This window comes from Epinephelus fuscoguttatus, linkage group LG24, assembly GCF_011397635.1.
Source record: "Epinephelus fuscoguttatus linkage group LG24, E.fuscoguttatus.final_Chr_v1".
Taxonomy (NCBI): Eukaryota; Metazoa; Chordata; class Actinopteri; order Perciformes; family Serranidae; genus Epinephelus; species Epinephelus fuscoguttatus.
In genome coordinates, this window is record NC_064775.1 from 79,713 (window position 1) to 101,711 (window position 21,999).

Consider the following 21,999-nt stretch of genomic DNA (forward strand, 5'->3'; position numbering starts at 1 on the left):
TTCCAACAAAATGTGGATGGATGGATGGATGGATGACAGAACGAGAATGATGAAGGAAAAACTTGATTTTGTTCTTTAAATCAATTAAGTTGTGACTTAATTTTTCTTCAAGTGTAACATTACGCTTCATTTTAAGAAGAAACAAACTAAATTCTGAAAGCTTTATCTTTTTATAAATTGCATTCACTTGTACTTTTAAGACTTAAGTGCACTTAATGTAATTAATTACTTTGATACTAAAATACAGCAAATATCAGATAATTTAAGTATTTTAAGTCAACTAATATTATATGTACTTTCTATGTATTTTCTAGTGAAAAAAAATTAATGTTCTCTCAATAAAAGTTGATCTAAATATTTTAATGTTGAGCAATTATTTAAAAAGTTCATTGTTCATGTTCAGGTGCTGAAGCTGAAATAAACCACATAATTAAACAAACGTCAGTTTTACAGAAACTCATGAATTAAAGACCATTCAAACATTTTCATCACTTTTATTTTCTAATGTTAAATTTAGTTCAGTTTTTAATAAAAACTCTGCTGCAGGAAAAACAACAGTTGAGACAGTGAACACATCCAGAGAGAGCAACACCTTCAGTCTATAAAAGGTTCAGTTTGGCTGTAACCCTCGCCCAGCAGGTCGATGATTAAAAATTTGACATTTTCAGTTTTTCTTCCAGATTTTTAAAATGTTAGTTCATTTACATAAAGAAAAACTATTTTCTTCACTTAACACCAGTGTCCGCTGTGTCCTCTGCGTCCTTTGTGTCCTCTGTGTCGTCAGTGTCCTCTGTGTCATCTGTGTCCCTTTTGTCCTTTGTGTCCTTGTTTAAAACAAAGGTTCTCTGATGGTTCTTAAGTAGAAAAACATGATACACACTGTGAAACAGCTCCACCCTCTGGTCAGTCCATGGACCAACACATAAAAACTTTTTTTTTTTTTTTTTTCATGTAGTGGACAAATAGTGTTTGTCCTCTGTGTCCTCTGTCCCTTTTGTCCTTCGTGTCCTTGTTGTTTTTTAAAACAAAGGTCCTCTGATGGTATATAAAGTAGAAAAACATGTTTCACACAGTGAAACAGCTCCACCTGCTGGTCAGTCCATGGAACAACAAATAAAAACACACTCCTGTATGTCAGAGTGTGTCAGAGGTTTTTGGTCTTTGGTTTTGAGTCCACGTCCACCATACGTCCGACCATAGAGGACAATGCATCCATGATTAGAGGAAGTCTCTTCTGATTGTCTAATTGATGCTAACATGACTTCACCTGGACGGTGTCTGTCGTTTCTATGATGCCTCCACCAGGTGAAAGCCTCCGTTTTCCTCCCTCAGTTTCTCCCTCTTGCGGGCCTGAACCAGACTGTAAACCACGGCTCCCAGCGTGTTCCTGTTCAGAGCGAAGCCCCGCCCACCGCCGCGCTCCATGTAACTGGAACGCTCGCCCTGACTGCTCACGAAATACGTACGAACCTGACGGGAGGGAAAACAACTCTGGTTCGTGTCCTCATTATGCGTCGTAAACCTTCTAGGCTACATGTTCTGAAGACATAAACAACTGTTTATAAACATTTGCAAAAATTATAATTTTTAATGTGCAAATAAAAAACAACATAACTTATTAACGAAACCTTCAGTGAACATCTCCGACAGTTTGAATGCAGCCCAGAGAATTAACGTGTCACGTTGTGAGAAACTCTCATGGCTGCTCCGTTAAACTGTAGGAATTATTAACCTTAAAAAGACGGCCATTTTGTTTTAATGATAAAAACATGTCTAACCTTTCCGTGATGTTCGCTGATGCCTTTCACGTAAATGTTCCCTCTGAGCTGCCGTAGGAAACCCTGCTCCACCAGGATACAGCTGGTCGACTCCGGTACCTGAGGGGGAGGACGGGGAGGACGGGGGGGCCGAGGAGGAGAGGAGACATCATAAACATTCTATCATCATGTATACACACTGTCCCGCCAGTTGTGTCCAGGTGTGTCCTCACCTGTATCCTCCCACTGACCCCGGTGCTCTCCATCCTGCTCGCCACATTTACTGTCGTCCCCCAGATGTCGTACTGAGGTTTGGTGGCGCCGATCACACCTGCGATGACGGGGCCGTGAGCAATACCTGGACATGATGTCAGAGGTCGGGGGGAAGGTTGATTTACAGTGTGAGCATGTAAAACGTATAGTATTAGGTTTGTTTGTTTGTTTGTTTGTTTGATTGTTTGTTTGATTGTTTGATTGGTACCTGCTCGCAGCTGGAAACTGTTTCCTGTGTGAGTGTTGATGTGTTTCAGAGTTTCCTCCATCGCCAGGGCGAAAAGGACCAATTCACTGAGGTGGTGCCAGCCGTCCTCACGTTCCTGAGGATAGACAGGGACAGAGACAGGTTAGAGACAGACAGACAGACAGACAGAGACAGGTTAGAGACAGATGGACAGACAGACAGACAGACAAAGACAGGTTAGAGACAGACAGACGGACAGACAGACAGAGACAGGTTAGAGACAGATGGACAGACAAAGACAGGTTAGAGACAGACAAAGACAGGTTAGAGACAGACAGACAGACAGACAGACAGAGACAGGTTAGAGACAGATGGACAGACAAAGACAGGTTAGAGACAGACAGACAGATGGACAGACAGAGACAGGTCAGAGACCGACAGAGACAGGTCAGAGACAGAGACAGGTTAGAGACAGACAGATGGACAGACAAAGACAGGTTAGAGACAGACAGACAGATGGACAGACAGACAAAGACAGGTAAGGATCATGGGAAGTAGAGTAAACGTTCAGGGCCCCGTTTCCCAGTTTTGATGTACCTCAGCTAAGGAACTTCTTTTCCTACGAGTGTTTCTCAAACTGTCTCTTAGCCGGTGCTCGTAAGGACAGCTGCCGAGGTACATCGTAAGTTGGAAGTGTATTATCTCATATAAAGGTAAATAAATGATGCTGTAATATAAAAAGTATTGCCATAATACTTTTACCTCCATCAAATATTATATCATAAATGAAGCGTGCCTTTTACAGAACATCTGCTCAATCTATCTGAACACAAACAGGTATTTTTAAAAGCAGCGCTTTTAAACTAAATTTCCGTCCAGATGAGCGTTTGGGCCCCATTTCAGGAAAAATCCCCACCCTGATATGCCTGAAGCATATCACATTAAAAAATAACTTATAAAACTTTAAATAACATCCCGTTATAAACAAGGAGACTAATGATGAAGCAGAGAAACGTGATCGCTGCTCACCGATAATACATTTGTTATTGAAACATTTATTACAGCACGTGTTCGTCTCTTTCTCCGTCACTGCAGTTCAATGTTTGTGTTTTCCAACATCACTTCTGTCAATGTACAGACTGCAAATCTGTTGTTTGTAGTGTAAGATTTAATCACTAATCAGGTAAATGTTTTATTTTGCATAAGTTGATTAAGGTTGGAGTTCATGTAACCATGTTTTATGTATCCATGTATGGCAAAGCACTTTTACACAAGTTTGCGTATTCATATATTGAAAACATACACATACCATACCATGTATTGCCTGGAAGTGTAATAGTAGACAGTAGTAGTAGGCCGGAAGAAAAAGATTACACCATAGGGACATGTCTGGGCATGTCCAGACGTGTCTGAACAAAGGCAAAAAGGCCTGCCACCAGTGGGTAGGATGGACTAAAGAAAAAAGGTGGAGATTCTCTCAAATCCTCATCAGCATAAAAGCGAGCAGCACAGAAAGTGAAACTTCAGTCTTCCAGGCACCGATTTTCGCTTCAACATGTTGTCACCCAATAGGCACCTGTAGCAGCAGTATATCCACGTTTCACTGCTGTGTGTGTGTGTGTGTGTGTGTGTGTGTGTGCCGTAATTAATCGCAGGTGCATACAATTACCAATTTAATGTACTGCGCACTGGGATTGGTTCATGTAGTCTATACAAGCTCTGGTCCACCCAGACAGTGGACTGTGGTCCAGAAAAAGTGGCAAGACTCTGCCAGTTTGGCAAAAAGGCCCACCTTCATCCCGAGGAGGAAAAGGTCCAGTCAATCATTGGCCACACAGCCTCCCAAGGCATCACGGGGGGCATTGATGTCCAGGGACCGTCCACCTCCCAGTCCCCTGCCGAGGGGGGTTTCACTCCGCAGTCCTCTGGCGAAGGCGTGCCCCGACCCCGCCTCGCCACCCCGTAGTTCCTCGTGCTCTGGCTCTCCCCCCGTTCCACACGACTCCTACTTGAGAGGCGCCCGCAGAGCCCCACATACGAGAGATGGGATGTCGCAGATGGCGATGCCTTTGCGAGTTGACTGAACGCAACGATGCGCTGTAACACAGCCATAATCTCGTCTACAATGAAGCAACCAGAGGCGATGCGCTTGATCGCCTTTATAGCTGGTGCTGCCCGCTTGATTAGTTTCTAGCCGGCCTCAAGAGACTTCAGTTTGATCAATTAGTCAAGTGTCTGTCAGATATTCAGTATACAGTGGGAGGGTACAGCCTGTAGCCTCGTCAGAAAAGACATATCCTCAATTAGTTAGCTCCATTAACCCTATGGGCCCTAGGCGTTTTTGGGGTGTTTTTACTGCCTTTACTTTTAAGCTCATATCACAGTCATTATAAAGGCTACATACACATGCTGTATCTTGATTTTTTCAGGACAGTGTGGGCTATCCAGATTTGCCATCATGTCATGTCCTTCTATGTGCCTGTATTTTATATTAATTTTTATATCAATGAAAACAAAACAAATCTGTGTGACTAAATTCTTACATTTTTACATGTATCTCACCATAGCAAGTTGGAAGTTGACATATTCTGCCATATATGAAGAGGGGAGACTCTCTGGAATCTGGCAATATAAGAACCATGATGCTGGGACATTCTGTCACTTCACAGCTGTCCAAAACATGTGGTTTGTGCCAGGCGGACATGATTGCCAGTATTTTTTCATTATTCCAAGAAATTCCATTGACTCATTCACAAGTCAAAAATGTGTTTTATCTGAAAGAAACATGCAATATTTACATCTAAGATCATAGAAAAATAGTCAACCAAGTGCAATGATGTCCTCCAAGATAATATTTGCCACTTTGTTTGCAGTAAACAAAGTTTGTTGTTGTTTTTCAGTTTCAGTTATATATTGGGGGGGCATTTTGGGCACTGGGGGGGACACGTGTCCCCCTCAGTGTATATGGTGACTACGGCCCTGTCATGCATGCATAATTAGACTACAGTTGTCTGGGTGCGCAAAGGTGAAGTGGCTGGTCTTGTCATACAAAGTTTGATGGAGTGTCAACTGGACAATATGGAGATATTTGCATCTTGAAAGCCGGACTACAAATGTGGATAGACAGGGAGAAACACACGCAAGCCTAAGACGTAGTAAGATACGATATTCCTCACTGTATGAAGTGACTGATAAGATCTGTATAATGGATTGTAAAGAAATTTGTCAGGTTTTTATTTTGTAGACACTTGATCTGGATTTATAGCGTGATCGGATGACAGCACAATGATGTGTGTGGTATCCCTGGAAAGCTCTGCTCCTGCGCTTTCATGTGATATATGTGGCATTTCTGTGCGAGCCTGCGTTCGCGAGTTATCCATCCAACAGTAATGTGTGTGTAGAGCTGTATGAAAGCTCTGTTATACATCATTTTAGTGTCACTTTATCATTTTTTTTTCGCTGTGAAAACATTGGACTGACAAGTGCTTGGCCTTGTCGGAAAGCTACAATTCTGCTGTTTCACGTGATATGCGTGGCTTCTCGCTATGACACACGGTCGCGGAGAAAATCAATAGAGAAGAACAGGTGTGAATTTGGACGCACTATGCTTCGTTTGGGCCCATAGGGTTAAATAAATGAATGAATGAATAAATAAATAAACCCATATATTCATAATATTCAGTATTCAATATTATTTTTCATGAATTTAATTTTAAACTAATGATGTAATGTGTGTAAGGAGTCTAGATGTGAACTATACTTCAACTGTCCATTTAAAAAGCATAATTTTGGCCTCATGGAGCTCAAACTGTGACAGGATGAACAGAGCGCATCACTAATGGACAGCTTACGAGTGGTTCAGACTTCTTAAGATCTACCTGTCAGAAGACAAATCGTCACTAAGGAGACTCTGGGAAACAGCCTGAAGCTTAAGGGAGACCTTAAGATACAACTCAAGATGCACGTAGTGCTATGAAGGCTCTAGTCAGATGAATCTCTCTGATCTCAACTCTAACAGTAAATTTAAAATTTTTAATAAAAAAAAAAAATTATTTTAAGATAAAATAACTGGACTTTTACATTTCTCTCTGCAGAACTGAGAATGAATTAATTTTTGAATAATATTTGAATATTTAATATTTAGACATTGATTTAAAATAGAATCATTTAAATAAACTGAACACAACTTTTTAAAATGTTAATAAACATCAGGAAAAAAATTTAACAATATTTGAATACTGATAAAAATGTTTAAAATTACTGAACTTTTTTTTAAATATTTGTATGTTTATAAAAACTATAACAAAAACACAAACAAATAAAAATACAAAGTGTACTTAAATAAAAACCTTTAAAATACTTAATTAGAAAAACTTAATTAGAAGTGAAACAAAATCAGTTGAATATTGATAAAACAGTATAAATCAATGTAAACAAATACACAACAACAAATAAAAAACAAGAAACTGACCTGTCTGTCAGGAGAGAGACCAGAAGCCGCCATGTACGAACTGCCGATGGTTTTTATCTTCTCCACTTCCTGGAAATAACATTCGTCCAACAGCTGATGGAGAACACAAATACTACGATAAATACTACGATAAATACGACAATGAATAGTATGACAAATACTGCGATAAATACTACTATAAATACTACAATAAATACTGCGATAAATACTACGTTAAATACTACAGTACATACCATGGTTAATACGATAACTACTACGGTGAATACCATAGTAAATACTATGATAAATACTATGGTAAATACTACAGTAAATACTACGATAAAAGCTATGTTAAATACTACATTAAATACTATGGTAAACAGGACGTCTGCCATTTTAATTTTAATTTTCGCTTTTTAGTGCATTTTTTGTCCATTTCCAACAGTCATACTTCAACGAACTGCTCCCATAGATTTAATCCGATTCACTTCAGATTGGTGTGTACCATCTGAAGACATTCGTTCACAGTCGAAACTTGTGAATGTGGCGAGGCGTTAAACTGCCATGTTTCGCCATGAAACAGGAAGTAGTTTATAACTGCAGCATACATGATCCGATCTGCCCCAAACTTCACATGTTTAATAAGACTCCAGGCCCAACAACATCTACGTGCAATCGTGGTGATTGCGCCACCTTCTGGCAACAGGAAGTACGTCTTTTCAGACATCTATCTTTTGGTCTACATGAAATGTGACCAAACAGTGAGGTCGACAACTGATTCACAGCAACATGACGTATAATTATTGTGTGCCGCAGCTCCACATAGTGGAGACAGAAATGGTACCACACCTAAAAGAGGTCTTTGAATTTAACTGAATGTTTCATTACTGTATGTGTGTATTTGTGTGTGTGTGTGTATGTGTGTGTGTGTGTGTGTGTGTGTGTGAGACCTCATCGAAGGCGGTGATGATGTTGTTGAGGAGGCGGAGACACTCAACGTGCTGATGGACAACCTCCTTCTGTTGGTAGAAATCAGAGAAGCCAGGCAGGGAGGCGAACAGGACGCCGACGCGTTCGTATGACTGAGAGTACAGCTCCTGAAAACACACACACACATACACAGTCAACACCTGGACACACACACACCTGGACGCACACCTGTGGACAGGTAGCAGGTACCTCGTCGTTGCGGTCTCTCTGCAGGAAGTGCTGAGCAACATGAGCGGGCAGGATGTTGAGCAGCAGACACTCGTTGTGCTCCCTCAGCTCCTTCATATCTTCCACCTCCTTCCTCGCCTGAAGACGCCACAGGAAGTCCAGACGCGCCGTGGCCTCCAGCTACAAACAAAGAAGAAGAGTCGAGGAGGAGGAGCACAGAAAAAAAAATACACTTATTGTTTCTCTACAGCCTCACCTTAAAATAAAAATATATAAACCCCGAATCCTTTGTTCGTATAATCCACGTTCTAACATTATTCAGTGCAGTTTTTTAACTCACTTTATTTTACACACACACATACTGGACAGGCACCAGTGGAACTAGCAGAACCAGTGGAACCATGGGAACCAGTGGAACCAGTAGAACCATGGGAACCAGTGGAACCAGTAGAACTCACCTGTCTGCTATTGTAGAGAACGGCCACCACAAACATCACCATAAGAACAACACAAATTCCCTTCCTGCACAGGTGATGAGACCTGAGAGACACAATGTGTTCACAACACGTCAGTACAAACAAACAACACTGTCATACCTTTTTGTGGTTAGCACAACGTTGGCTAGCCATTATTAGCTAAGCATAAGTAGTTAGCTAACATTGGCTAACGGTTATTAGCTGAGCATTTTAAGTTAGCTAACATTGGCTAACTGTTATTAGCTGAGCATCTGTAGTTAGCCGACATTGGCTAACTGCTATTAGCTGAGAATTTTTAGTTAGCTAACATCGGCTAACTGCTATTAGCTGAGCATTTGTAGTTAGCCAACATTGGCTAACTGTTATTAGCTGAGCATTTGTAGTTACCTAACATTAGCTTATTGTTATTAGCTGAGCATTTGTAGTTCGCTAACATTGGCTAACTGTTATTAGTTGAGCATTTGTAGTTCGCTAACATTAGCTTATTGTTATAAGCTGAGCATTTGTAGTTAGCTAACATTGGCTAACTTTTATTAGCTGAGCATTTGTAGTTAGCCGACATTAGTTTATTGTTATTAGCTGAACATTTGTAGTTAGCCAACATTAGCTAGCTACAAACTTTTTAAATTATTTATTTTGTTGCCATTAGCGTATCATGAATGTCTATAGCTTGCTAACTGTAGCTTAGCATCAGATTGGTTAGCACCTGTGTGTTTCTATCAGGTAGGTGTAGAGGGCGGCGGCCAGCAGGAGGACAGCCAACTTCAACACGCAACTCAGCCTGAGGAACACTGCACAAGTAACCATGGCAACCACGCCGCTCAACACCATGTACTGTGACACACAGAGACAGGTTAGTGATTCTAGTAACCATGGTAACCACCCTGCTCGGCACCTGATGACTCATCCAAACTGAGGAGATCTTGGTTTGTTTACGTGTTTACCTCTGGGTGTGTGCAGATGTTGATGTCAGGCCAGGTGGAAGGGGGCGGAGCCAACTGTGAGCCCCCGCTGTTCAAATGAGTTTCTGACGAATCACACCACAGCTGGAGGGAATGAAATGAAACAAGGGAAGGAAGGAAGGAAGAGCACATTAGAAACAAGGAGAAACTGTTGGGCAACTCTGAAAGGCAACTTCAGACAATCTGATGGGCAACTTTTCTGAGAGTTGCTTTAAAGTAAATTGCTTCTTGTAGCCAGTCAACATTGTTGCCTTCCATTTGTCAGTTGCAGTTTTGGGGCAATTCTAAAAAATGACTTTTCCCCAAAAGTTATGTCAACATTTTCTCTTTGATCACTGCTGGACATGTTGCCAGGAAACAACCATCACTCACAAATCAGGATAAACAGGGCAACTCTCACCAACAACTTTCACAGTGAAGTTGCTTAAAATGTTTAGGTACCTACTTCTGGGACTTTTGTTTGTCAACCTTCCAGTTGGGCAACTTTTCTGTGGATTGCCTTTACACAAACATCTTGTTTCCATTGTTGGATTTAATCAGGTCAACTTTTTGGGACAACTCGTAAAAGTGATATGTCATAAAAGTTGTTTAATGCAGGGTTACTCGTGGTCCCTAAAGTCTCCAAAAGTAGATCAGGAGCCAGAGCCTTCAGCTATCAGGCTCCTCTCCTGTGGAATCATCTTCCTGATGCGGTCATACAGATTACTGTTAATTTGTCATGCTGATCTGTTCTGTACGACATCTATTGCACGTCTGTCCGTCCTGGAAGAGGGATCCCTCCTCAGTTGCTCTTCCTGAGGTTTCTACCGTTTTTTCCCCGTTAAAGGGTTTTTTGGGGAGTTTTTCCTGATCAGCTGTGAGGGTCTTAAGGACAGAGGGATGTCGTATGCTGTAAAGCCCTGTGAGGCAAATTGTGATTTGTGATATTGGGCTTTATAAATAAAATTGAAATTGAAACACACTGTTGCCAGAATCAGCAGGGAAACTTTTTGGGGAAACTCTGTGGACCAACTGTAACAGCAGGGTTAAAAAGTTGAAGCTGCAACAGAAGCTTCTGGTTGGCCACAAACTAGGCAACATCATAGTAGGGTCCAGAACCTCAGTTCCATGACCATTTTCTGGCTAACATGTTTTGATGATTGATTTGACATCTATAGACCTTTTATAAAAAATTTAGCTCCCAGGTCCCTCCCAAAAATTCCGGGCTTTTTTGCTAGAGCGCCAAATCCAAGATGGCCACCAGCAGCCATCTTGAAAAATTAACTTTTGAACCAGAGCACCTAGAATCATGTATGAAGACACTTTTTCATATAAACTGACCATGAGGATTTCAATTCTGACATCAGTTTGACGTTATGACATCATTTTGACCACGAAAAGCAAGATGGCTGCCATCCAGTAGTGTGAAAACTTAACTTTCGAATGTAAAGGTTTTTGTCAGTGAAAATTATTATTATTATTATTATTATTATTATTATTATTATTATTATTATTATCCAACAGCAGCAAGGCAACATCCATGTCTGCCCTCAGCCCAATTTCTTCCTTCAGGGCTCTCCACCGAGGAAAAGTGACGGCAATACAAATCCTTGTTTGCCTTCTCCGTCGGTCACTTTCCTTCTTTGCTAAAAGACCTTCAGCTGAACGTCCAGGCTTTTCCTTTATGGTAGGATCCACTTCTGAACCGTGTCTTGGCCGCTTCTCCACCATGTTGCTTTCACTTTCTACCTGCGCTCTACCTCTTGCTGTGAGACTCTCAGCTCTTCCTACCCCTCCTTTTTGTTGTGAGGTGAAACGCGGCATTTCCGTGCACCAGCGCGGGAATGTTGCCGGTCGACACGCAAACTAAAAATGATATACAGTACAGGCCAAAAGTTTGAACACACCTTCTCATTCAATGCGTTTTCTTTATTTTCATGACTATTTACATTGTAGATTCTCACTGAAGGCATCAAAACTATGAATGAACACATGTGGAGTTATGTACTTCACAAAAAAAGGTGAAATAACTGAAAACATGTTTTATATTCTAGTTTCTTCAAAATAGCCACCCTTTGCTCTGATTACTGCTTTGCACACTCTTGGCATTCTCTCCATGAGCTTCAAGAGGTAGTCACCTGAAATGGTTTTCCAACAGTCTTGAAGGAGTTCCCAGAGGTGTTTAGCACTTGTTGGCCCCTTTGCCTTCACTCTGCGGTCCAGCTCACCCCAAACCATCTCGATTGGGTTCAGGTCCGGTGACTGTGGAGGCCAGGTCATCTGCCGCAGCACTCCATCACTCTCCTTCTTGGTCAAATAGCCCTTACACAGCCTGGAGGTGTGTTTGGGGTCATTGTCCTGTTGAAAAATAAATGATCGTCCAACTAAACGCAAACCGGATGGGATGGCATGTCGCTGCAGGATGCTGTGGTAGCCATGCTAGTTCAGTGTGCCTTCAATTTTGAATAAATCCCCAACAGTGTCACCAGCAAAACACCCCCACACCATCACACCTCCTCCTCCATGCTTCACAGTGGGAACCAGGCATGTGGAATCCATCCGTTCACCTTTTCTGCGTCTCACAAAGACACGGCGGTTGGAACCAAAGATCTCAAATTTGGACTCATCAGACCAAAGCACAGATTTCCACTGGTCTCATGTCCATTCCTTGTGTTTCTTGGCCCAAACAAATCTCTTCTGCTTGTTGCCTCTCCTTAGCAGTGGTTTCCTAGCAGCTATTGGACCATGAAGGCCTGATTCGCGCAGTCTCCTCTTAACAGTTGTTCTAGAGATGGGTCTGCTGCTAGAACTCTGTGTGGCATTCATCTGGTCTCTGATCTGAGCTGCTGTTAACTTGCGATTTCTGAGGCTGGTGACTTGGATGAACTTATCCTCAGAAGCAGAGGTGACTCTTGGTCTTCCTTTCCTGGGTCGGTCCTCATGTGTGCCAGTTTCGTTGTAGCGCTTGATGGTTTTTGCGACTCCACTTGGGGACACATTTAAAGTTTTTGCAATTTTCCGGACTGACTGACCTTCATTTCTTAAAGTAATGATGGCCACTCGTTTTTCTTTAGTTAGCTGATTGGTTCTTGCCATAATATGAATTTTAACAGTTGTCCAATAGGGCTGTCGGCTGTGTATTAACCTGACTTCTGCACAACACAACTGATGGTCCCAACCCCATTGATAAAGCAAGAAATTCCACTAATTAACCCTGATAAGGCACACCTGTGAAGTGGAAACCATTTCAGGTGACTACCTCTTGAAGCTCATGGAGAGAATGCCAAGAGTGTGCAAAGCAGTAATCAGAGCAAAGGGTGGCTATTTTGAAGAAACTAGAATATAAAACATGTTTTCAGTTATTTCACCTTTTTTTGTTAAGTACATAACTCCACATGTGTTCATTCATAGTTTTGATGCCTTCAGTGAGAATCTACAATGTAAATAGTCATGAAAATAAAGAAAACGCATTGAATGAGAAGGTGTGTCCAAACCTTTGGCCTGTACTGTATATAGAAAAATAAAATGATGTCATAAAGTCAAACTGGTGTCAGAATTGAAATCCTCATGGTCAACTTATATGAAAAAGTGTCTTCATACATGATTCTAGGTGCTCTGGTTCAAAAGTTAATTTTTCAAGATGGCTGCTGGTGGCCATCTTGGATTTGGCGCTCTAGCAAAAAAGCCCGGAATTTTTGGGAGGGACCTGGGAGCTAAATTTTTTATAAAAGGTCTATAGATGTCAAATCAATCATCAAAACATGTTAGCCAGAAAATGGTCACGGAACTGAGGTTCTGGACCCTACTATCAGTTTGTGGAGAGTCATCATAGTGAGTTAATAAAAATACTTTTACTGTTTGTTGCATCAACCTTGTTGCTTCAAACCAGCAACATCTGGTTCCTCTTGTTGCTCTCTCAGTTGACATGTTTTGGCAACATCAACATTTCCACCAACACAACATCAAGCTCACAATGTCTGACGAGGCGACCCCAAAGTTGACGGTGATGGCGGTAAGCGTAAGCAGCGTCCGGGCACTCTTGGTTTCGTGAACCCAGCAACAGAGCGACTGCAGAGGGGTGGGGCAATGCTTAAACTCCTCCCCCAGAGTCAGCAACAGAAGCAGGAAGTAAACACTGCCGCCAACCACAAACTGAGAAATCATCGGACACAACCTGAGCAACAAGGACAACAACAACAGTCACTCCACATTAATAGTGTCAGGAAAAAGGACAGTAGGACAGACATGTGGACAGACAGATGGAGGGACAGAGGGACATGTGGACAGACTTACCTGGGAGCAGGGATCAGCGCCTGGACGGACATCAGCAGCAGCAGCAGGATGAAGGAACAAACCATGTTGGACTTGAAGAGTTCATCCCTCATGTGGGAATACTGGGGGACAAACAGAGGACACTTCCTGGTCACATGACTGTTTGTTAAGTCAGCCCCGCCACCCACAGGAAGTGATGTCAGTACCTTTCCCTCCATGTGGGAGTCCTTGAACACCTGGGTGAAGGTGGTGATCTGCTCCTTTCTCATTCGCTCGCTGCTCCTCACCTCCATTGCCCGGAGGATCCTCTTGTTGACCTCTCGTGACCCGGACTGCTGCACTGCGATGTGATTGGGCAGCTGGGTCAATGAGCCGTTGGTGAAGGTGGCGAGGATCTACGGAGAACCACAGGGGACAAGACAAGGTCAGAATCCATTCCACATGTCCTACCTGTCCTCAGATGTGTCCATCGCCCTCACAAAGTTCATCCCCAGGCTGTCTCCAAATGGCAGTTCGGCGCTCCACGTCGTCATCTCGTCGTAACTTGGACGTCTTGCTCTCGGTGGCTCCTCTTCCTCTCGAGCTGCTGGGCGGATCAGGTACGTGTCAATGTTGTGTTTCCGTAGAAACTCGTTTCTTTCCTGGCCGTGCCCCGCCTCCATCTCATAGATCCCGCCAAGACAATCCAGAGTGGCCTGCGAGATGTGGACCTGCCTGAGAGGACGAGACAAGCGCGGGAGTCAAAGTGTCCACAGTGAAACGCTGAGATATCCTCCTCATCGTGACGGTCAGGACTAACAGATCAGTAGTTACATCATGTGTGTCTCACCCCGCCACGCCTGCCGCCTCCAGACTGTTGGCGATGTCCACGTCCCAGCTCCAAATGTCAAACTGCCACTTCTGAAGACCCAGAACCCCACAAAGGACCGACCCAGAGTGGACGCCGATCCTCATGTCCACTTCCTGCTGCAGCTCACGGCGAACGTACCTGAGAGACAACAGGTTATGGCATGTCAGCATTGTCTCTGCGGAGTGTTGGGAGACAGATGGTGGATAAATATTTACCTCATGGTGTTGATCATACTGAGACCCATCTCCACGCAGCAGCGGGCGTGTCCCCGCTGAGGTTCGGGGACGCCAGAGACACAGTAATAACAGTCCCCCAGGATCTTAATACGGAGACACTGGTGCTCCTGGACAGACACAGAGACACACAGAGATGCTGTGTCATGAAGAACCTTTAAACTGGAAGACAAACAAACATCAAACTGACTACTAAAGGTCAAACGTCAAACAGTGATGTCTGTGGTTGTCATGGCGACCTGACCTCAGCCAGCCGATCGAAGCGACCAAAGAGTTCGTTGAGAGTTTTGACAAGTTCTTGAGCGGAGAGGATCAATGACAGGGAGGTAAAGCCAATGATGTCAGCAAACAGGATGCTGCCAAGAGACAGGAAGTCAACACGTTCACATCGTTAAAGACAAAACAGACCTCAGGAAGCTCAGACACAGTCATTACCTGAGGGTTTCCTCAGGGTCTGACCCCCGGTCCTCTGTGTTTTCTGTTAAAGCTCAGACACAGTTATTACCTGAGGGGTTCCTCAGGGTTCTACCCTCAGTCCTCTGTGTTTTCTGTTAAAGCTCAGACACAGTTATTACCTGAGGGGTTCCTCAGGGTCCGACCCCCGGTCCTCTGTGTTTTCTGTTAAAGCTCAGACACAGTTATTACCTGAGGGGTTCCTCTGGGCCTCTGGGTTCTACCCTCAGTCCTCTGTGTTTTCTGTTAAAGCTCAGACACAGTTATTACCTGAGGGGTTCCTCAGGGGTCTACCCTCAGTCCTCTGTGTTTTCTGTTAAAGCTCAGACACAGTTATTACCTGAGGGGTTCCTCAGGGTTCTACTCTCAGTCCTCTGTGTTTTCTGTTAAAGCTCAGACACAGTTATTACCTGAGGGGTTCCTCTGGGTTCTACCCTCAGTCCTCTGTGTTTTCTGTTAAAGCTCAGACACAGTTATTACCTGAGGGGTTCTTCTGGGTTCTACCCTCAGTCCTCTGTGTTTTCTGTTAAAGCTCAGACACAGTTATTACCTGAGGGGTTCTTCAGGGTTCTACTCTCAGTCCTCTGTGTTTTCTGTTAAAGCTCAGACACAGTTATTACCTGAGGGGTTCCTCAGGGTTTTACCCTCAGTCCTCTGTGTTTTCTGTTAAAGCTCAGACACAGTTATTACCAAAAGGGTTCCTCTGGGTTCTACCCTCAGTCCTCTGTGTTTTCTGTTGAAGCTCAGACACAGTTATTACGGAAAGGGTTCCTCAGGGTTCTACCCTCAGTCCTCTGTGTTTTCTGTTAAAGCTCAGACACAGTTATTACCTGAGGGGTTCCTCAGGGTTCTACCCTCGGTCCTCTGTGTTTAATCTGTGTTCAGTAGAACAAACTGTAAACATGTTCTGACATTTGATGGTGAATGATTGTAGCGTGTGGTTCTCTGACAGTGTGGTTCACTGACGGTGTGGGTTTATACCTGACATCTTTGTAGTGGTGGATGTAGATCTTGTGGAACTGCTGAGGCAGCAGGTACTCGTCCATGGTAGCCATATCGGCAATCATCTCCAGAACCAGGAACCGAGGCAGGATGGACATCACCAGGCGCTCCTGGACCACACAACCAAGTTCTTTAACTACATTTACAGTGATGTGTCTGTGATTCTACCTGTCCGTGGTTCTACCTGTTGATGGATCTACCTGTCGATGGTTCTGTCTGTGATTTCTGCCTGTTGATGCTTCTTCCTGTCTGTGGTTTCTACCTGTCTGTGGATCTACCTGTCGATGGATCTACCTGTCGATGGTTCTGTCTGTGATTTCTGCCTGTTGATGCTTCTTCCTGTCTGTGGTTTCTACCTGTCTGTGGATCTACCTGTCGATGGTTCTGTCTGTGATTTCTGCCTGTTGATACTTCTTCCTGTCTGTGGTTTCTACCTGTCTGTGGATCTACCTGTCGATGGTTCTGTCTGTGATTTCTGCCTGTTGATGCTTCTTCCTGTCTGTGGTTTCTTCCTGTCTGTGGTTTCTACCTGTCTGTGGTTCTACCTGTCTGTGGTTCTACCTGTCGATGGTTCTGCCTGTTGATGCTTCTTCCTGTCTGTGGTTTCTACCTGTCTGTGGTTCTACCTGTCTGTGGTTCTACCTGTCGATGGTTCTGTCTGTCGATGGTTCTGCCTGCTGATGCTTCTTCCTGTCTGTGGTTTCTACCTGTCTGTGGTTCTACCTGTTGATGCTTCTTCCTGTCTGTGGTTTCTATCTGTCTGTGGTTCTACCTGTCGATGGTTCTGTCTGTGATTTCTGACTGTTGATGCTTCTTCCTGTCTGTGGTTTCTACCTGTCTGTGGTTCTACCTGTTGATGGATCTACCTGTCGATGGTTCTACCCGTGGATGGTTCTCCCTCTCTGTGGTTTCTACCTGTCTGTGGTTCTACCTGTCGATGGTTCTACCTGTCGATGGTTCTGTCTGTGATTTCTGCCTGTTGATGCTTCCTCCTGTCTGTGGTTTCTACCTGTCTGTGGTTCTACCTGTTGATGGATCTACCTGTCGATGGTTCTAACTGTAGATGGTTCTACCCGTGGATGGTTCTCCCTCTCTGTGGTTTCTACTTGTCTATGGTTCTACCTGTCGATGGTTCTACCTGTCAATTGTTCTCCTTGTTGGTGGTTCTACTTGTTGATGGCTCTACCTGTGTGTGGTTCTACCTGCCAATGGTGCTGTGTGTCGATGGTTCTATCTGTCTGTGGCTTTACCTGTCGATGGTTCTCCCGTTCCAGGCGGACACGCCCCTCGATGCAGCGCCTGGTCTCAAGGAACGCCTGTCTCTGGGTGCGGTCCGACAGGTAGTGGATAAACAGACCGGCAGTGTTCATGGCGAGGTAGAGTAAGGCCTTGGATGACACCTGGACAGGTAGGACACGCCCACACAGGTCACATGACCTCACACACACACAAACACACACACTCACACACAGAATCATGCTGAAGAACAGAAAGAAGGAGGAAGTAAGATCAGCGCAGACCTTTCTGACGAAGGTGTCATCGCCGTAGTGACGGCAGAAATCCAGCAGCAGGTGCAAGGTAGACGTGGTTGTCCCGGCGATAATGGACCAGAGGAGGGGGAGGGGCAGCAGGGTGTAGGTGGAGAACAGCGAGAAGAAGACGTACCAGGAGTGGTCGCTCTCCGCCCAACTGAACACACCCACCAACACCTGGAGGGTCTGAGACATCCAGCTCACCACTGACAGGTACCTGAGGGACAGACAGGGGGGGACACACCTGAGACAACCAGCTCACCACTGACAGGTACCTGAGGGACAGACAGGGGGGGGCACACCTGAGACAACCAGCTCACCACTGACAGGTACCTGAGGGACAGACGGGGGGGGGGGCACACCTGAGACGACCAGCTCACCACTGACAGGTTCCTGAGGGACAGACAGGGGGGACACACACCTGAGACAACCAGCTCACCAGTGACAGGTACCTGAGGGACAGACGGGGGGGGGGCACACCTGAGACGACCAGCTGACCACTGACAGGTACCTGAGGGACAGACAGGGGGGACACACACCTGAGACAACTAGCTGACCACTGACAGATACCTGAGGGACAGACAGGGGGGACACACACCTGAGACAACCAGCTGACCACTGACAGGTACCTGAGGGACAGACAGGGGGGACACACCTGAGACAACTAGCTGACCACTGACAGGTACCTGAGGGACAGACGGGGGAGACACACACCTGAGACAACCAGCTGACCACTGACAGGTACCTGAGGGACAGACAGGGGGGACACACACCTGAGACAACTAGCTGACCACTGACAGGTACCTGAGGGACAGACAGGGGGGACACACACCTGAGACAACTAGCTGACCACTGACAGGTACCTGAGGGACAGACAGGGGGGACACACACCTGAGACAACTAGCTGACCACTGACAGGTACCCAAAGGGGCGGACAGGGACACATACACCTGAGACAACTAGCTGACCACTGACAGGTACCTGAGGGAAAGAAAGGGGGACGACACACCTGAGACAGACGGGGGGGGCGGGGGGGGGGGACACCTAGGGCAGACAGAGAGACAGACAGACAGACAGACAGTGATGACAGCCCTGCTCACCAGAGCCATTGAGGCGATGATGTCACTTCCCTCCTGGTGAGCGCCAGCAGACAGATCCCCGCCCACAGGATGACAGACAGACCAGCCAGCCAATCACAGGCCAGACCCCACCAGCCCGGCGGCCATGTTAGCAGAGAGATGAGCAGTCGGGTCACAATGTCGATGACGTTGGTGACGACCAGCGACGTCCTGCGTTCTCCTGACGAGAACTGTTGGTACAGCTGCTCCAGGTCCACAGACCTGTGAGCCCAGGTTATTGATTATTAATTAATTAATTATTAATTATTGATGATGAACTGTTGGTACAGCTGCTCCAGGTCCACAGACCTGTGAGCCCAGGTTATTGATTATTAATTAATTATTTATTAATTATTGATGATGAACTGTTGGTACAGCTGCTCCAGGTCCACAGACCTGTGAGCCCAGGTTATTGATTATTAATTAATTATTGATTAGTATTACAGGTCTTTCTGTGAGTGTGTGTTACAAGTTGTGTATCTTCATGTGAGTGTGTGTTACAAGTTGTGTATCTTCATGTGAGTGTGTGTTACAAGTTGTGTATCTTAATATGAGTGTGTGTTACTGGTTGTGTATCTTTAGGTGAGTGTGTGTTACAGGTTGTGTATCTTTATGTGAGTGTGTGTAACAGGTTGTGTATCTTACTTGAATGTGTGTTGCAGTGTGGGGATGAAGACGCCCCGTACCGTCGACCCTGATGACACAAAGAAGGTGGCGTCACTCAGTGAGTCGTACGCTGTCCGTGCCGCGGCGTTGATCCTCGGCGTGGACGGGTGGATACGAGCAGCCGACGAGCGCCGTTTCTGCCACAGAGCCGTTCGGGACGCCTTGTTACGGATCTGCCTGTAATACCACACCGAGGGAAGAAACATGACATCTACCTGTTGGTGACATCACTGCTGTCTGCCTGTCGATGACATCACTGCACTGTACCTGTTGATGTCAGCGATGTAGGCGTCGGTGACAAAGATGCGGTGTTGGCCTCGGTCCAGGCCACCAGCGAGCCTCAGCGAGTACATGTTGTGTTTGTCAATGACGTTTCTGACGGCATTTTGCCACAACAGCTGCTTCCTCCTTAGGCTGGGGGCGGGGCTTATGTTGGAGCTGAAGGTGATGTCACTGGTCTGCCGCGCCGCCTCGCAGTCGCCGTTCTCCAGCGCACTGCAGTCATCATCATCCATGGTTATGAGAGCGGTAAAGACCGCCTCCTCTCCGTTCTGATTGTTGGAGCAACAACAACTGTTAGAACGTGTTCTGAGAACAGAGGTGGAACGTTAACTCTTACATCATCAACAGGGATGTCCGCGCAGATTCATTGATACACACATTAACACGTAAATAATAACATGTAAATTAAATGTTTGTTTTTTTTAAAGTCTTTTCCTTTCAGTCAGCGCTTCAACGACTCGAGATGAGACAAGTCAAGACAAGAGAAACTTTATTAATCCCACACTTGGGAAATTCACGTCACAGCAGCTCAAAGCACAGACAGAAAATGGAGGGCGACAATGTATACTAAGAAAAAAGAATATAAAGATTAAAAAATAGAAAATATGTATATACAGTATATGTATATTAGTGTTGTGACGGTACCAAAATTGGGACCCACTGTACGATACCAGTGAAAATATCATGGTTCTGAGTAGTATCACGATACCACAGCAAAAATGAGGCAGATGTGCCTTTTGTCATTTATAAAAAGATAAATCACTTTTCTATAATACATCAATGATATTTCAATGGAATAAATTACTTATTGACTTATTCATACTTCAAAAACAGCATCAATAAGTGATGAACATAGGGGGGATCAAAATAAAATGAATAAATGAAATAAGAATCAACCAGCCACCCTCCTCCCCTGACAAGTAAAGAACAGTCCCTTCATAAGTAAAGAACAGTCCCTACAGTGCGGTGAGGTTTGTGGACCGTTACTGCCAGAAAGAGAGAAATGTGAACAGCTCGTTTCTCCTCTGACACGTCACATACCTGTGTGCCGCCACGGCTCGGCTGTTCAGGTACTACTGGGCAGTCATGACACCAACGAAGAGGAAATTATTGGACCTGGAGCCGGGCTTCTCGGTTGCCGGTAAACTGCGTTATCTTGCGGTGGTCATAGTGCTCCGCCGTATTCCTGTCTGTGACCCCCGTTCAACCCACAACCGGCAGGATTCACCTTTCGTGTCTGCTGTTGGTTGAAATCTGTTCTCGCACAGCGTGCTCCTGAATGATTTCTTTTGCTCGCAGAAAAGTGTTTTTAGTCGTAAATGCAAGTAAAATGCTCACACCATAGAGCTCTGTGGAAAACAAATCACTGTAGCATATATAAACAAATCTAGCCTACAAGTAAAAATAAATGAATAATAACTTTCACTGCTTAAAGATACTCAATAGCTCAGCTAATACCTGAAATGTCACTGGAAAACAAACCACTGCAGCAGCATATGAGTGCCAGGTGGCCAGCGCGCGGACACTCACGCTCATGCGATTGGACTTTGAAGTTATCCCACCGTAGTGGTACCGTATCATATGTACCGTGGTACTACAGTACTGCAGCATTATGGTATCATATATACCGTGGTGTTTTAGCACCACAGTACCAGTTTGGTACCAGTAGATTGTGCAACACTAATGTGTGTGTATGTGTATGTGTACATTATATATATATATATATATATATATATATATATATTTGTTTTTGCTCCCATTTTTCATGAGCTGAACTCAAAGATCTAAAACATTTTCTATAAACACAAAAGACCATTTCCCTCAAATATTGTTCACAAATCTGTCTAAATCTGTGTTAGTGAGCACTTCTCCTTTGCCAAGATAATCCATCCCACCTCACAGGTGTGGCATATCAAGATGCTGATTAGACAGCATGAATATTGCACAGGTGTGCCTTAGGCTGGCCACAATAAAAGGCCACTCTGAAATGTGCAGTTTTATCACACAGCACAATGCCACAGATGTCGCAAATTTTGAGGGAGCGTGCAATTGGCATGCTGATTGCAGGAATGTCCACCAGAGCTGTTGCCCGTGAATTGAATGTTCATTTCTCTACCATAAGCCGTCTCCAAAGGCGTTTCATACAATTTGGCAGTACATCCAACCGGCCTCACAACCGCAGACCACGTGTAACCACACCAGCCCAGGACCTCCACATCCAGCATGTTCACCTCCAAGATCGTCTGAGACCAGCCACCCGGACAGCTGCTGCAACAATCGGTTTGCATAACCAAAGAATTTCTGCACAAACTGTCAGAAACCGTCTCAGGGAAGCTCATCTGCATGCTC

General features: G+C 44.7%; 1 protein-coding gene across 1 annotated transcript; it reads right to left on the reverse strand.

The window, feature by feature from the left end:
* Positions 1-552: 552 nt before the first annotated feature.
* LOC125885131 (adenylate cyclase type 8-like) lies at positions 553-18,736 on the reverse strand. The gene is made up of 21 exons (XM_049570606.1): positions 18,685-18,736; positions 17,573-17,801; positions 17,303-17,452; positions 16,032-16,162; positions 14,842-14,953; positions 14,580-14,707; positions 14,344-14,502; positions 13,994-14,228; positions 13,721-13,909; positions 13,536-13,636; positions 13,215-13,416; positions 9,246-9,347; positions 9,008-9,135; positions 8,284-8,365; positions 7,847-8,005; positions 7,618-7,764; positions 6,689-6,781; positions 2,239-2,344; positions 1,991-2,115; positions 1,779-1,877; positions 553-1,470 (listed from the first exon to the last, which is right to left on the reverse strand). The coding sequence occupies exons 2-21, from the start codon at positions 17,777-17,779 to the stop codon at positions 1,288-1,290; spliced, it is 2,838 nt and encodes a 945-aa protein (XP_049426563.1). The 5' UTR covers positions 17,780-17,801; positions 18,685-18,736; the 3' UTR covers positions 553-1,287.
* Between the last annotated feature and the right edge of the window lie 3,263 nt (positions 18,737-21,999).

Coding starts and splice junctions, on each gene's coding strand:
- LOC125885131 (XM_049570606.1), bottom strand. CDS start 17,779: ATGTCTCAGACCCTCCAGGTGTTGGTGGGTGTGTTCAGTTGGGCGGAG. Junction 13,910..13,993: donor ACAGCCTGGGGATGAACTTT/GTGAGGGCGATG, acceptor GGTTCTCCGTAG/ATCCTCGCCACCTTCACCAA. Junction 9,348..13,214: donor GGGTCGCCTCGTCAGACATT/GTGAGCTTGATG, acceptor CATTCCCTCCAG/CTGTGGTGTGATTCGTCAGA.